Below are 12,410 nucleotides of genomic sequence, written 5' to 3' on the forward strand. Positions count from 1 at the left end.
TCAGCTGTAATAGTAATGTCCAAATAAACACAGGCCATTTCTAAGCTCATCAGGTTGTGTGGTGGCCCTAACCTAGCTCTACTGGTGTGAATACATTTGTCCACTGAGATGTGATATACAATTTGATTTCTTGTAGTACTGGCAGATATTCAGACTGATTTATGCCCTGTCTTTACATTTACTTTCCATACTCCTGTTATTTTCAGGGATTGCAGCCCACCTTCTGCTTCCACTCCCGCTGATTTCTCATATTTCTGCAGTCAGTATCTGGCTGTGATTAGATCCTGTAGGGTTTTGTCTATATGTGTGAATACTCTACGTTCTGCATCATAAGTTTAGTGAAGAGTTTATGGTTACTGGAGCCACAGTTTAAGGAATGGGCAGAGGAGATGCTCCTGTTCTTCAGTTCTGACAGTAAAGAAATGTTTCATTGAAGGGAGCGGGAGAGGAAAATGCCAGGAAATGCACTGACATCAAAAAAACCTTAAAAAATGGGAGATTGTCAAGGTAAGGGAAAGATCAGATCATACGAATGGCTGTACTGCACTGGGCCAGTGTCTGTGCAAGCCCTTATCTTGTCTCCAAAACCAGTCAGTGGTGAATGGTTATCTTTGGTTTCTTGGCTTTAGTAGCCTTCTGTGGTGCTTGTTTTGGGAGGCTTATCCTGCTGCAAGAAGTCCCACAGCTGAAGTGTGTGTTGCACAGAGCAGCACCCCACTGTCTGTCAGGCTCATTGGTCTTTGTACCAAAATCGCTCTTGGAGTTTTTCTTAAAAGCTGCCTTTGTATTTCAGTTGCACTCACTCCCCTTGTTCTGAAGCAGGTTTGAGCAAGCTATGACCCAGGCAGTAGCTAGCTTGTTTCATCTGGCAGTTTTTTCAATATGGAGTCCTATAGCCTCTTTATTGTAGATTCCATTTTATAACCTTCTTTAGATCTTTCAGTTTGAAATGAATCTCTCAGCACAACCTTAGATGGGGAGAGTTCCTACAAAGGGGCCTCCTTCAGGTTTTCCAAGGTGAGCACATTTTGAAGAACCTCGTTTCATTTGCTGCTATGGTGCTGACTCTGAGTGCTCCTTTACTTCTCAAAATCTTGAGATTGGTTTAGATTTCCTGACGAGTTTTCAGCTTCTGATCCATTTGAGGAAGTTTCTAGGAGAGGGTTTTTATGCTTTTGCGAGTTATTCCTCAGATCCTTCTTTACCTTACCTTACTGTGTTTCTACATTTAATCTGCCAATTTGACCATTTCGATTTTACTGATTTGGGCTCAGCTTCAATTTTTACTTGTATTACTTGAAGGATGCCTGTATACTTCAAATAACCATCCCTTGTTGTGTTGTTTAGCAAAGCTGACATTCATTTGCTCTTTCTGAACTCCTTTGATGGATGGATGGTATATATTTGCTCTGGCCTTTCAAGACTCTCTCTTTAAACAGTTCAAAGGTACTTACAATGAGCCCATTCAATTCTTCTTTAACAAGTTTCTTTACTCTGACGTAGTTATCCCTTCTGGAAGTGAGAACTGCAGTAGAAATATTGCAGGTTTTATTGTTTTTGCCTCCTCTCATTGAACACAAGCACATTGTGGTCAGTATTTTCAACACCAGTAGTAACAGTTCAGCCACACTTCTTGCACAAAGACTTGGTGTCAGAGCTTCATAAAGCAGTCAGTGGTGACACCTACAGAGTCATGCTCAGCAGCACTGCCCAGGACAGAATTTGCCAGTCCCCAGGGTGCTGGATTATCTCCCATTACGGTGTGCTTCCTGTCCTCTCCCTGTAACAACTGTAGCTCTGTTGCTATCCTGATCAAGTCGTTGACAGTATCACGCTATATTGTTGTTTTTCTATTTATACCCAGAACTTGAATCCAGAGGGATGCTGTATGCTTTTTAGTTAAGGTTAATCTGAGTTAATTCTAGGTTCTATTCTCCACCTGCAGGGAGGGGTTTCCATGTGCTTCCCATCCTGCTGTCATTAGTGTTCTCATGCTGTCCTCTTTTCACTGAGTGTTGGGTACGTTCTTTTATCAGCACACATCAGCCTTTACCCTTCTGCATCTTCATCTCCTATTATTTAGAACATTCTTTACAGCCCTTTCAGCACGCAGCACAATAAGATCTGAGAAACTGATCTCTCCTGTGCAGACTTTATCCATTCTGGAGTCTTCCCAATGCCTGCTGAGTCCAAACTGTTTCCATTCCCCCTGAACCCATATCTCATGTTCTCAGCTGTGCACTGCCTATCTTACTTGTCCTTTCATGGGGCTGGGAATGCTTAGAGCAGTGCCACAACAAAATTCCTGGTTTCAGCTTGCAGTCTGATATCCAGAACATCTGTCTCAGTGCCCACAAAACGACCAGGAGCACCAAATCCTCCCACTGTTTCCTAAGAGGCCTTCTTACATTCAGATCTCCATATGGATTCATTGCTCTGTTATATGAGCGTGCAAATAAACCCTACCCCTCCACGGGACTTCCACCTGCAGTTATTTCACTTGTAGCAGCCAGGAGCTTGCTTCAAGCTGTCTCTGGGTGGTCTGTCTGGCATCTGTTTTTGTGGCTGGTGCACGAAGGGAGGAATGGAGAGCCTCCAGCTTCCTTCCAGCCACAGCCAGCTGCCTGAAGCTGCCCTCTGCCTTGCTGGATGGGGATGAAGCAGAGCCCTGGAAGAAGCTGGGTTCCCTTGGCTCAGAGAATGAGCTCTCAGAAGAGGTCCAGCTCACGTTCATGATTTTGCATTTCTAAGGACATGTACCCAGCTGCTGCCCAGCTACCTGAGCCCAGTTTGCTCTCAACTGATGCTCTTCTTTTCATACAATGCCTAACCTTAATCCTTAATCTCTAGGTTCTCTTGCAATGCAAAGAATGGAAATATTAATTTGAAGGTTCTTGTGGACAAGCTTTTGAGGTGTTTATTTTTTCTTCTTAAGCTGCACGAGATTGTCCGCAATATTTCAGCTTGAAATTTCTGTTGGAGTTTTTATTTTGTTTCTTTCCCAGTATGTCCAAGTTTTTCCTCTATCAGCAACCCGTGTTCCTCTGTGCTTTCAGATGCTGGAGAGTTATCATATGCCTCCTTTCCTCTGTCATATAGGCAAATAGTGCACATTAATTTTTTGATTTAATCCTTCTTAATCAGCATGTTCCTCCAGGGATTAATTATTTTAGTTTCTGTACTGAATCTTGCACTTTGTTGACATCTTGTACTGGAAGCGCAGAACTGAACACAGGATAAAATTGAAAGCTCATCTCTCATTAGTTTTCAAGCTCTCATTTGGATAACTGCTTTTCAGGTTAATCTCTTCAATGTGGAGCATGAGCAGGAAGGTTAAATGAGCCTGTCTGTGGGATGCAGAAAGGAATACAAGTCCCTGATATTGTAAACTCTTTGGAGCTTTTGTTTTCCTTCACCCTCAGAGGCATCACTTTAAGAAAAAATCACATTTAGCAGGTGGAGGCTGTCTGATTCCTAAGCCATGAGGAGCTGCAGAGGCCACCCCATGGCCGGATTTGGGCTGTGGGGCACAGCAGAGCCAATAGGATGTGCAAGCTCTCTCCTCACTGTAGTTTTATACTTGTGAGGGATCCGGCTTTCATTGCACTGGTTGACATCAGAAGTTGGGGTCCAGGGAGCGCTGGGTCTCTCAAGGTGCACATCTTCACAGGACACGATGGGGGGTAGATCTTCCTTGCCATGCCCTCTCTGGAGAGAGCAGAGCAGAGGTAGAGGAGGTCGGGGTGGCCCTGCTTCAGCAGCGAGCTGCCCTGGAGTCGGCATTCAGCAGCTTGTTGGGAATATGAAATGGTGCTGCAGGGACATCTTCTACAGGGAAGAGTCAGGATATTTATAAGCATTGAAATAATCTTATTTTAAATGCGATGTTTCTGCTCAAATGAATTACATGTATACATTTTGAAGTATATGCATGTATATATACAAATACAGTAAATATATATTTAAATACAGTAAATCCTTTCCCTCCAGTGTTTGGTCTTTTATCTTGTTTACTTATAGCAAAGGCTTAGACTCTGTTTCCCACCCACTGATGGACCCAATCCAGCCCTGCTGCATTCTGGATGGTGTCTGTTTTTGGGAGGCTGCAGTGAGGCTCTGGTGAAAGTCTTTGGCCTGTCTCACACAGAAGGTCAGACTAAACTGCTTGAATATTTATGAACCCATTTATGAATCCTGGCCTTGAGATTTATGGATGTGACACCCATTGGCTTCAGTGTGGGGTGATTTGTGCCTTAAGGAAATGTATTTTTGAACAGAAACTTGTGTAGCAGCCACCCTATTTTGTGAGAATTTGAGTTGAAGAGCTCTCCAGTTGGATTGGTTTTGTTTTCCTGCCGAATAGCAATCCATTTTTATTGCTGAGGGTAGAACTCAAGTGCGTGTTTTGTCAGAGTGACCTCAGAAATGCTTTATTTCAAATGGTTCCTTGTGTTGAAGTGGAAAAGTTAATCCTTTTGGATTTTGCTGTTAGCAAATTCATGGACTCAATATTCACGCTTTTCCCCTCTGAAAGATTAAAATTGAGAAACTCTGTTGCAGGGAACCTCACTTACTATTCCCTGCTTGCAACAGCAGCAATCAAGTTTACAATCCCCTGAGTCAGCACGATCTGCCGCATTTATCATTTTCATCCTTAACAGCTATTTAATAACTCACCTCTTTCTCGTTTGGAATTACACGTACCTGGGGACCTCAGACCTACAGTCTTTTCCAAAATGCTCTTGCTGGAACATTATTTTAGCTAAAAAACTGCTGGTCTCCGTTTAAAAAAAAAAAAAGCAAAAAAAAAAAAGCTCCAGAATTGTACCAGGCCCGGCAGCTTGGCTCTTTGGAGCTGTTGGTCCTGGAAGCATCAGAAAGGTTGAGCCAAAACCTGCCAAAGGAGCAGTGCTGTGTCACTGCACAGCTGCAGGATCCTGCTGGGCTTCTCTCCGCTCCTGAGGCTCTGTTGCATTTCTGCAGGCTGTATCTGCTTCAGACGCTCTCTTTGCATAAAGCCACGCTTCCCTGTGGTTAAACTTTGGAAACGCAGCCTTCCTCCCTGGTGCCAGGATTCAGAGGGGAGCAGCGGGCAGTGCAGCGGCAGATGCTGTGGGGCAGAGGCACAGGCTGTCCCACGGCTGCATCTCTTCAAAAACCACAAATCCCCCCTTTAAAAACTCAAAATGAGTTATGGCACTCATATGCAAGGTTTGAGTCCAGATTCTCATCTACTACAAACTAATGCATGTCTGTTAGCATCGGGTTATATTGGCTGCAAATTTGTCTCACTGCTGCTATTAATCACACCTGCAGTAGTTGGGACTGAGCTGGGCTCCACGGACAAAACTTTATTTTCAGTAGCAGTGGAGGCATACAGACACATATTTCTGTATTTCTATCTTCCTTATGCCCCTATGTTTCCCCCTTGTGCTACAAGGACTGTGAGAAAGCAGACCGTCATGAAAGCACTCAGTATAAATGGCTCTTCTGCGTGCTGCTTTTCATTAGTAGGTCCCAAACGCATTAAAAATGTGACCTTAACTCCATTCTGCAGAGGATGAATAGGGACACTAAGAAACATGCAGCTTTCATACAGCTCTGCTTCTTTATCAAGCTATCTATGCAACTCCTCTTTGTATACATAATTATTCTGAGGAAATGTGAAAAATAAAGCAACTTAATCACAAGTTGACTTGGAAATAAAAGCTGAAAAATAGTCCTTCTAGGGTGACAGCAAGAAAAACATGTTCAATTAAATCTTTTTCTCTTTTTGCCTTTCTACGTCCTGCCTAGAACTGAACAAATCAGTGCAGTGCAGGAGAGCAGCAGCACACAGCACTGCGAGGGGCACCATCTTCCAAGGGTTTGGTGCAACTCCTTCAGAGCAAAGTGCAGTGCTTCAGTAAGTCAAGGCATATCCTCAAAGCATCCAATGTAAACATGACATAAGGTTCTTTTGTAATTACTGTCTACATCAATGAACCTAAATAGAAACAAAACGCCAAGCGTGCCTGCTCCTACATCAACATACTTCATGATTGAGAATAAATAAATTGCAGAACTGGAAATGTTGAGAAATCCCATATGGGATGGAATGAGTTTGGAAGGTCTGTGCTGTGTCCTTGGTTATACCCAGGCTTCCTCGGTGATCTCGCTCCAGTCATCTGAGATCTTTATGTGTCAGGTCCATTGTAATGCAATTGAACGAACCACATTTCTGCACTTCAGTGCTGGGTGGACACATCTGTTACTGTTTGGAAAAAGCCCATTCCTGCAGCTCAAAGACCCAGAGAAGGATCTTAAATAAAAAGAACACATTCAATTTGCTTTCAGATTCTCTGCTGAAAGTGCCATATTAGTTCCAATTTTAGTCAAATGTAAAGCAATGAAGTATATTTAGAGCACAGACACATTGATGTAGAAGTGGAATAAGTCCCTGTCTGATCTGTTGTCCTGCAAATATAAATATTTTCTCTTTTGAGTCATTTACAGAATGTTTTCTGGCAACTGTACAGTGAAATGCAAATCTCCTGTCCCTGCTTCTCTGAGAATCGATTGCTGGGAGGATACCATACTGCAAATTCCCCTCTGGAGGATTCACTGACATCATAGGGAGTGCAGGCTGCTAACCAAGCACTCAGCTTAACGGTCAGATAGCCCAAACCTCCCTTTGGTGTCAAGGAGGATTCCATGAAGTTCGGGGCTGTATTTAGGATTTGGCTCTGCACAGGTGGAACCAAATTCTGCCTTATGTGGCAATTACTTTTTCAGAATCAAACACTCTCCCCCAAAAAACCCAGAACTCTCTATTTACAGAAAAACAGTTTCTATGAAACACTCTGGTTTTGTAGGTTGTAGATTTAACTAAATAAGCACACATTTAGATTTTGTAAAAATTATTATTAATTCCAGGTTTGCTCACATTTAATTTTAGCTTCATATCTGTATCACACGCCTGAAGATTGGGAAGTAAATCTGCCTTTATATGGCAATGAGAAACTTTGTAAAGCAGTACTAATGAGGAAGAAAATGAACATTAATTAAACTTGCGGTTACAGGATAGGCTGAAGCTCTGGAGTCTGAAGCAGCAGTTAGACGGGTTGCTTCATTACAGCCTAGAACAGGAGCTGTGATGGGAATGGGAATGAGGAGACAATTAAGTTGCTCACTGAGTGCACATTTAATTAGCCACAGGAGGTAAAGCTCTAAAACTCGGGATTTTCTGTAGATCCTAAATATGCCAGGCAGTTTTTCTATCAAATTACACTTTTAAAGAATGCCTTTAGAAATGTGAGTGGGGTCGGGGTGTTGAGGAGGTGAGGTCTGCTCCAACACAGAGCTGTGCAGGGAGAACTGCTGGGAGGCCTGGCTGCGGGGATGGGGCAGCAGGTCCTGTGGGGAGGGGTGGCCTTGTCCTGTGTAGCTGGGCAGGTAGGGAAGAGCCCCTGCCATCCTCACGCTTATGGGTGTCTGTAGATCCTCTGGTCCTTGAAAGCCTGGCAGGTCTTCAGGGGCACAGGAGCTCTATTGCCCCCCAAAGAGATTAGTGCAGCCCTAATGCCAGCCCTGTGTGTCGCTATGAACTCATTTGTGCCTTATCAATATAATCTTTGTCTTAATTAGACAAGGCAGTCACTCTGCCATCCTTACGGGTTATTTCCTGAGTGGCTTTCACTTCCAAATAACTGCCTTGCTAACCTTAGCAGAGGTTTTGATTCTTTGAACTGCAGTTTCCTTTTGATTAAGTGTCTTCTGCCTTTAATGCATATTAATGAGTGCTAAGCAGTGCCTGACTAGAGTAATTTGCTGCTGGGTTCTGGGAACCCTTGGATGGAAGGCCTGGGGATGTCCTGCTTTGGGAAATAGTGGGATTTTATGGGCTCTTTGCTACAGTTCATTGTGTTCCAAAGACAAATGCATTTTCAATTAATTTGTATTGTTATTAGTCACAGGACACAGTCACAGCTGCCATCATTATTTTGCAGTATTCTCACACTCACTTTAGTTTGAACTTAGAAGCTCCAGAAGAGGAGGATGTGAAGGCTTGGTGGGACAGAGGCTGGGCCCTGCTCCTGGCTGTGTAACACAGCATCTGCGTGGCTGTGAGGGGACACCACAGGCAGGTTCCTGAGCCTGCATGAGCAGCACTGCCAGGATGGGCAATGGGCATTACAGACCGGGGCAGTGCTGGTAGCAGTTCCTTGTAAGCTTCTGGGAGCTGCTCTGCCCAGAACTTGAAGAGACTGAGAACTGAAAGGCTTAATTCTGTTTGCACATTGCCTGGAGTAAATGGAGGATTACCCAAGATTGTGCTCAAGTCTTCTTAGTCCAGCCAGTATCGAAAGGAAGGCACAAATTTGCTCAAACAATGCAACACCTGGTGCCTGCAAGCAATCGCAGCTTCCTGGTGGCTTTTTTTGAGATGTTCTGAGTTTTATCAGAACAAATCGTGAGGCAATTCATCCTGAGCTTTTCAAATTCAAAGCACTTGGCAAAAAACATAACTCAGCCTTTCGAATTATCCTACAAGACTGTTGTTATGGTAGTTAAGAAGTAGAGAAATGAACATGAAGAGGTTAAACCTCTCACTTGAACTGGCAAGGAATTGCGTGGTGGAGAAATGCAGGAGTACCATGTGAATGGGCCTTGTATAATTGTGGATGTGTTCTTAGGCAGATGGCTTGAACTTTGGATTGCTGTGGGAACTCTGCCTAGCAGTCTCAATGAATTTTCTTCCTAAACTCTTAAATAAAGCCATATTTTCTTACTTAATTCAACTTAAGACACAAGAATAAATTGGCTAATTGAAAAACTGTGTAGAATCTATAGAAAAATATATAATTCTTTTACAATCCAAATACACACAATTGTGAAAGTTGTTCTTCCAAAACCAGCAGTAGATCAGATCTGACAGAAGTTGTCTGCCTGATAATTTCCATGGAAGGTTTGAACTCCAGGCTCTCATTGGCACATCCCTCTGCACATCCTGCAGGTATGGACTGCATTTTAAACAATGCATGAACAATTAAGAATTGGCATTAGCTGCTGAGGTTTAATAATAGGTTTAAAAAGTCCAGAAATATGTAGAAACATGTTTGCAACAATGCATCTTACTTGCTAAAAGCAAAATCCTGTTCTTTCATTGGATGTCCATGTGTTTCTCCTGGGTATGTGTATGGCACGTGCGTTGTATGCTGCGCAGGTAAGCGTGCAAATGCCTGTTCCTTCTTCATCCTTAGTTGTGTATTTCTCATTAAAAGACTTCAGCATTGCTGAATATAATATCCAATATCAGAAGAAATGTGGGCATATATACACGTAAAATAAGTATTAAAAGGAGAATGAAGGGTAATTCGGTTCTGAAGTTGTCATGTACTCCTCAAAACACCCCAGAATATCAGTGCCTGTCTCTCTGGGTTGAGCACTTGCTTGTTTTAGCTGCCTTCAGCTGCTGAGCCTGTCTCACCTTTTCTGTGCCTGATGTAGAATCTAAATTAGATAAGAAGAACCAGGACAGGATTTCAAATTCAGTTTCCTCTCTTACAGGCAGGATGGCACTGGTTTAAATTGCTTCGATATAATTTTGCTTCTTTAATCCTTCCTCTTCAATCTGTTTCTGTATACATTACATACATGAAATCTGGGACTGGAAATCTTGCCTAATGTGAGTTAAGACATGACAAATGAACCTGACATTTTTCCAAGGAGTGAACCGAAGAACAGACTGTATTTATAGTGGTAGAAATGCAGTTTGCTGCTTGTAGAAGGAAAAATATGAGTTGTATGAGAACGTTACTGCTGGGATATGGTAAGGGTGTTTTAGATGATGCTTGTTTCAAGTGAGGGTACTGAGTTTGAGGCAGGCAAACTGCTTCTCCTGGAAGCCTGAGGTTGAGTTTCTCCCAGCGGGGCTGGGGGTCTCAGAAGCACAGGTCCTGAGAACTGTCATCACATCCAGAAGCTCCCAGTCCAGTCCTGTCAGTTGGGTGTGCTCAGTGGGCAGAGTGGCAGGAGTGTGATGAGGAGGGAGGTTCTTCTCAAGGTCATTTTGGCTTTCTCTCTTTAACAGTTTAAAGTTATTCCACATGAACAGTAAGGCTTTCAATTCACACGGTAACTTTTTGCCACTTGAAGTTCTCAAAAACAGATTTGGAAATATATGCAGAAAAATGGACTGAAGCCAACCAGCTCTGCAGGGAACTGCTGCCCAATGTATCCTGTGCCCTTGGGCAGGGCTGCAAGTGGGAGACACGTGTGGAACACTGTGGTGCCCAGTTCTTCCACCTGCATGAAAACAACAGAAATACCTCTTCAAGGTGTTCAGGCTCTGTGGTGGTTTCCCTGCCGTGCTCAGTGCTGAGGATCGTTGGGATGATGTTCCTCTGAGATGCTCTGTAGCAGTGTAAACGTCTCAGTTTTCCATACCAGGGCAGCCGTTCCAGGCTGAATAAGTTTTTCTCTCTTAGCAGAAGTGCTGCTGGCACCTTTCTTAAAAGGAGCTATGGCTAATTCTTGAAAGAGTTCTTTTATTTCTCTTTTTTGTCAGTGCAACGCTTTGTGTCAAGGGGAAAATAATCTCTGCGCTTATTTGCCTGCATGTAATCTGTAGCACTTCTGTTCTGCTTCTGAACAGAAAGGCTGACTACAGTTTTTGGCTGTGGAACTGCCCATCAGGACCAGCTTACAGCACTGACCCCATCCTCTGTTTAGCAGATAGGAGGCACTGGAGCAGTCTGTGGCTGACAGATAGCCAAGGTCATATTAACTTGCATTGTAGCTGGTTTCTAATTGAGGTGGTATTTCCTAGACAGGTTCTCAGACCTGTGCTTCGCTCATCTGGTTTAAGGAGAAATCCCTTTGGTTCAGGGTTTTACCTTTTGTCCTTTCTTGTCAAGTTGGGGAAATGGAACTTCATTTTGCTCTAATAAGGAATTCACCTGGCTTCCTCTCTGCATCCTAATTGCTCTCTAGAGGACACTAATGTGTGCTTAAGCATACTGTAACTATTTACTCACAGTGTCAGCTGGGTGTGCAGTAACACAAAATGTTCGATCTCTGCCCTGTTCCTCCAGGCTGGCATGATTCGCACGGACAAGGACGAGTTCTTCATTGAACCTCTGGAGAAGGGGACTCGTGAGGAGGAGGAGGAAGGAGGCAGAACACACGTGGTCTATCGCAGAGCAGCTGCCAAGAAGCAGCTTCCAATTGAGGACGCAGATACCCTGTACAAAGGTAACGCAGAAATGTTAATACTGGCTGACATATAAAGTGTAACTAAAGGGACGTGCCAAGGTGGCTTGCGGACTGTTTTTGCTATCCTCAAAGTGGTGTTATTCCTCTGTAGGCAAAAAGGTAGGAAAGCAGTTCAGAAATTTATCTGGGATAAGCAAGCTCTGTAGCAGCCAAAACTATCTCCAGGTTGATGGAGCTTTGTATGCTTTAAGGAGCTTTCTTGGCTCTAGACACAGCATGAAGTCATTGTGCCAGCTAAGTCCCTGTGGCAGAGCAGAAGAAGGGGATGGTGAACAGAGCAGCATTGCACGAGTGCTCCATCTGCTCAGACAGGTAGCAGTGCTGTCTTTGCAAAGGCTGTGTTGCAAAGCTGCAGCAGGGACCCCAGTGCTGAACATGATACATGGGCTTCTTGTGGTCAGTGACTTCACTGGGCTAAATTTATTCCCAGTGGTGAAATAATGGCATCTTCTGATATGAACACAATTTATTTATGGTTCTGATTTATTGGGATTTATTTATGGATTTATTTATGCTTCTGATTGTGGAATTTAACATAACATGTATGGAGTAGACAGCAGTAGTGTGGAGAGAATATTAAGTCACAGCTTGAACCAGTGATTGAGCACCTGGTGGGAAGGCAAGGCCAGCCCAGGCGATTGCATACACCTGAGTGACCAGAAGGGGGGGAACCAGGATCCACCCTTTCCCAGACCTCATTTAAGGGTTAGCAGTGGATGCAGGGGGGTTTTGTTGGAGATTGCTGTGTACTTGAGGCCTTCTGAAGGTAAGCTGCTTTTTTATTTTTATTTTTTTATTATTATTATTTTTTTTCCTCCCCAATTTATTTTTGCGCCTTCTGTTCTTTTATCCAAGCAGACCCTTACTCTACGTAGCTTAAGATCATGCTACCCTGCCATTTTGCTGTGCTTTCCATCGTGTTGTGAGTAAAAAGATCTAAGCATAAGCAATCTTTCTATTTTCTGTTTCTTATTAGTTATAGTTCCTCTTTTGGTGAATAAATAATGGATGCAAACCTTGTAAGTGGATGTTATGACAACTGGCTTTAACACCAAAATTAACTGGGTTGTTTGACAGGAAACAAAAAGAGTATTTTCGCTCCAAATGCGTGCACCAAGCAACAGAGTTATTTGCTGCTGCACCCTAGAATCATC

General features: G+C 43.4%; 1 protein-coding gene across 1 annotated transcript in view; it reads left to right on the forward strand.

The window, feature by feature from the left end:
• Positions 1-12,410, forward strand: part of ADAMTS2 (ADAM metallopeptidase with thrombospondin type 1 motif 2) — a 168,423-nt gene that overhangs the window by 50,869 nt on the left and 105,144 nt on the right. The window contains exon 3 of the mRNA XM_042826472.1: positions 11,076-11,235. Coding sequence (XP_042682406.1) covers positions 11,076-11,235 — 160 coding nt within the window. The remainder of the gene's footprint in view (positions 1-11,075; positions 11,236-12,410) is intronic.

Source organism: Centrocercus urophasianus, unplaced genomic scaffold, assembly GCF_019232065.1.
Source record: "Centrocercus urophasianus isolate 14NV4802_14NV808 unplaced genomic scaffold, USGS_Curo_1.0 seq_26, whole genome shotgun sequence".
Taxonomy (NCBI): domain Eukaryota; kingdom Metazoa; phylum Chordata; class Aves; order Galliformes; family Phasianidae; genus Centrocercus; species Centrocercus urophasianus.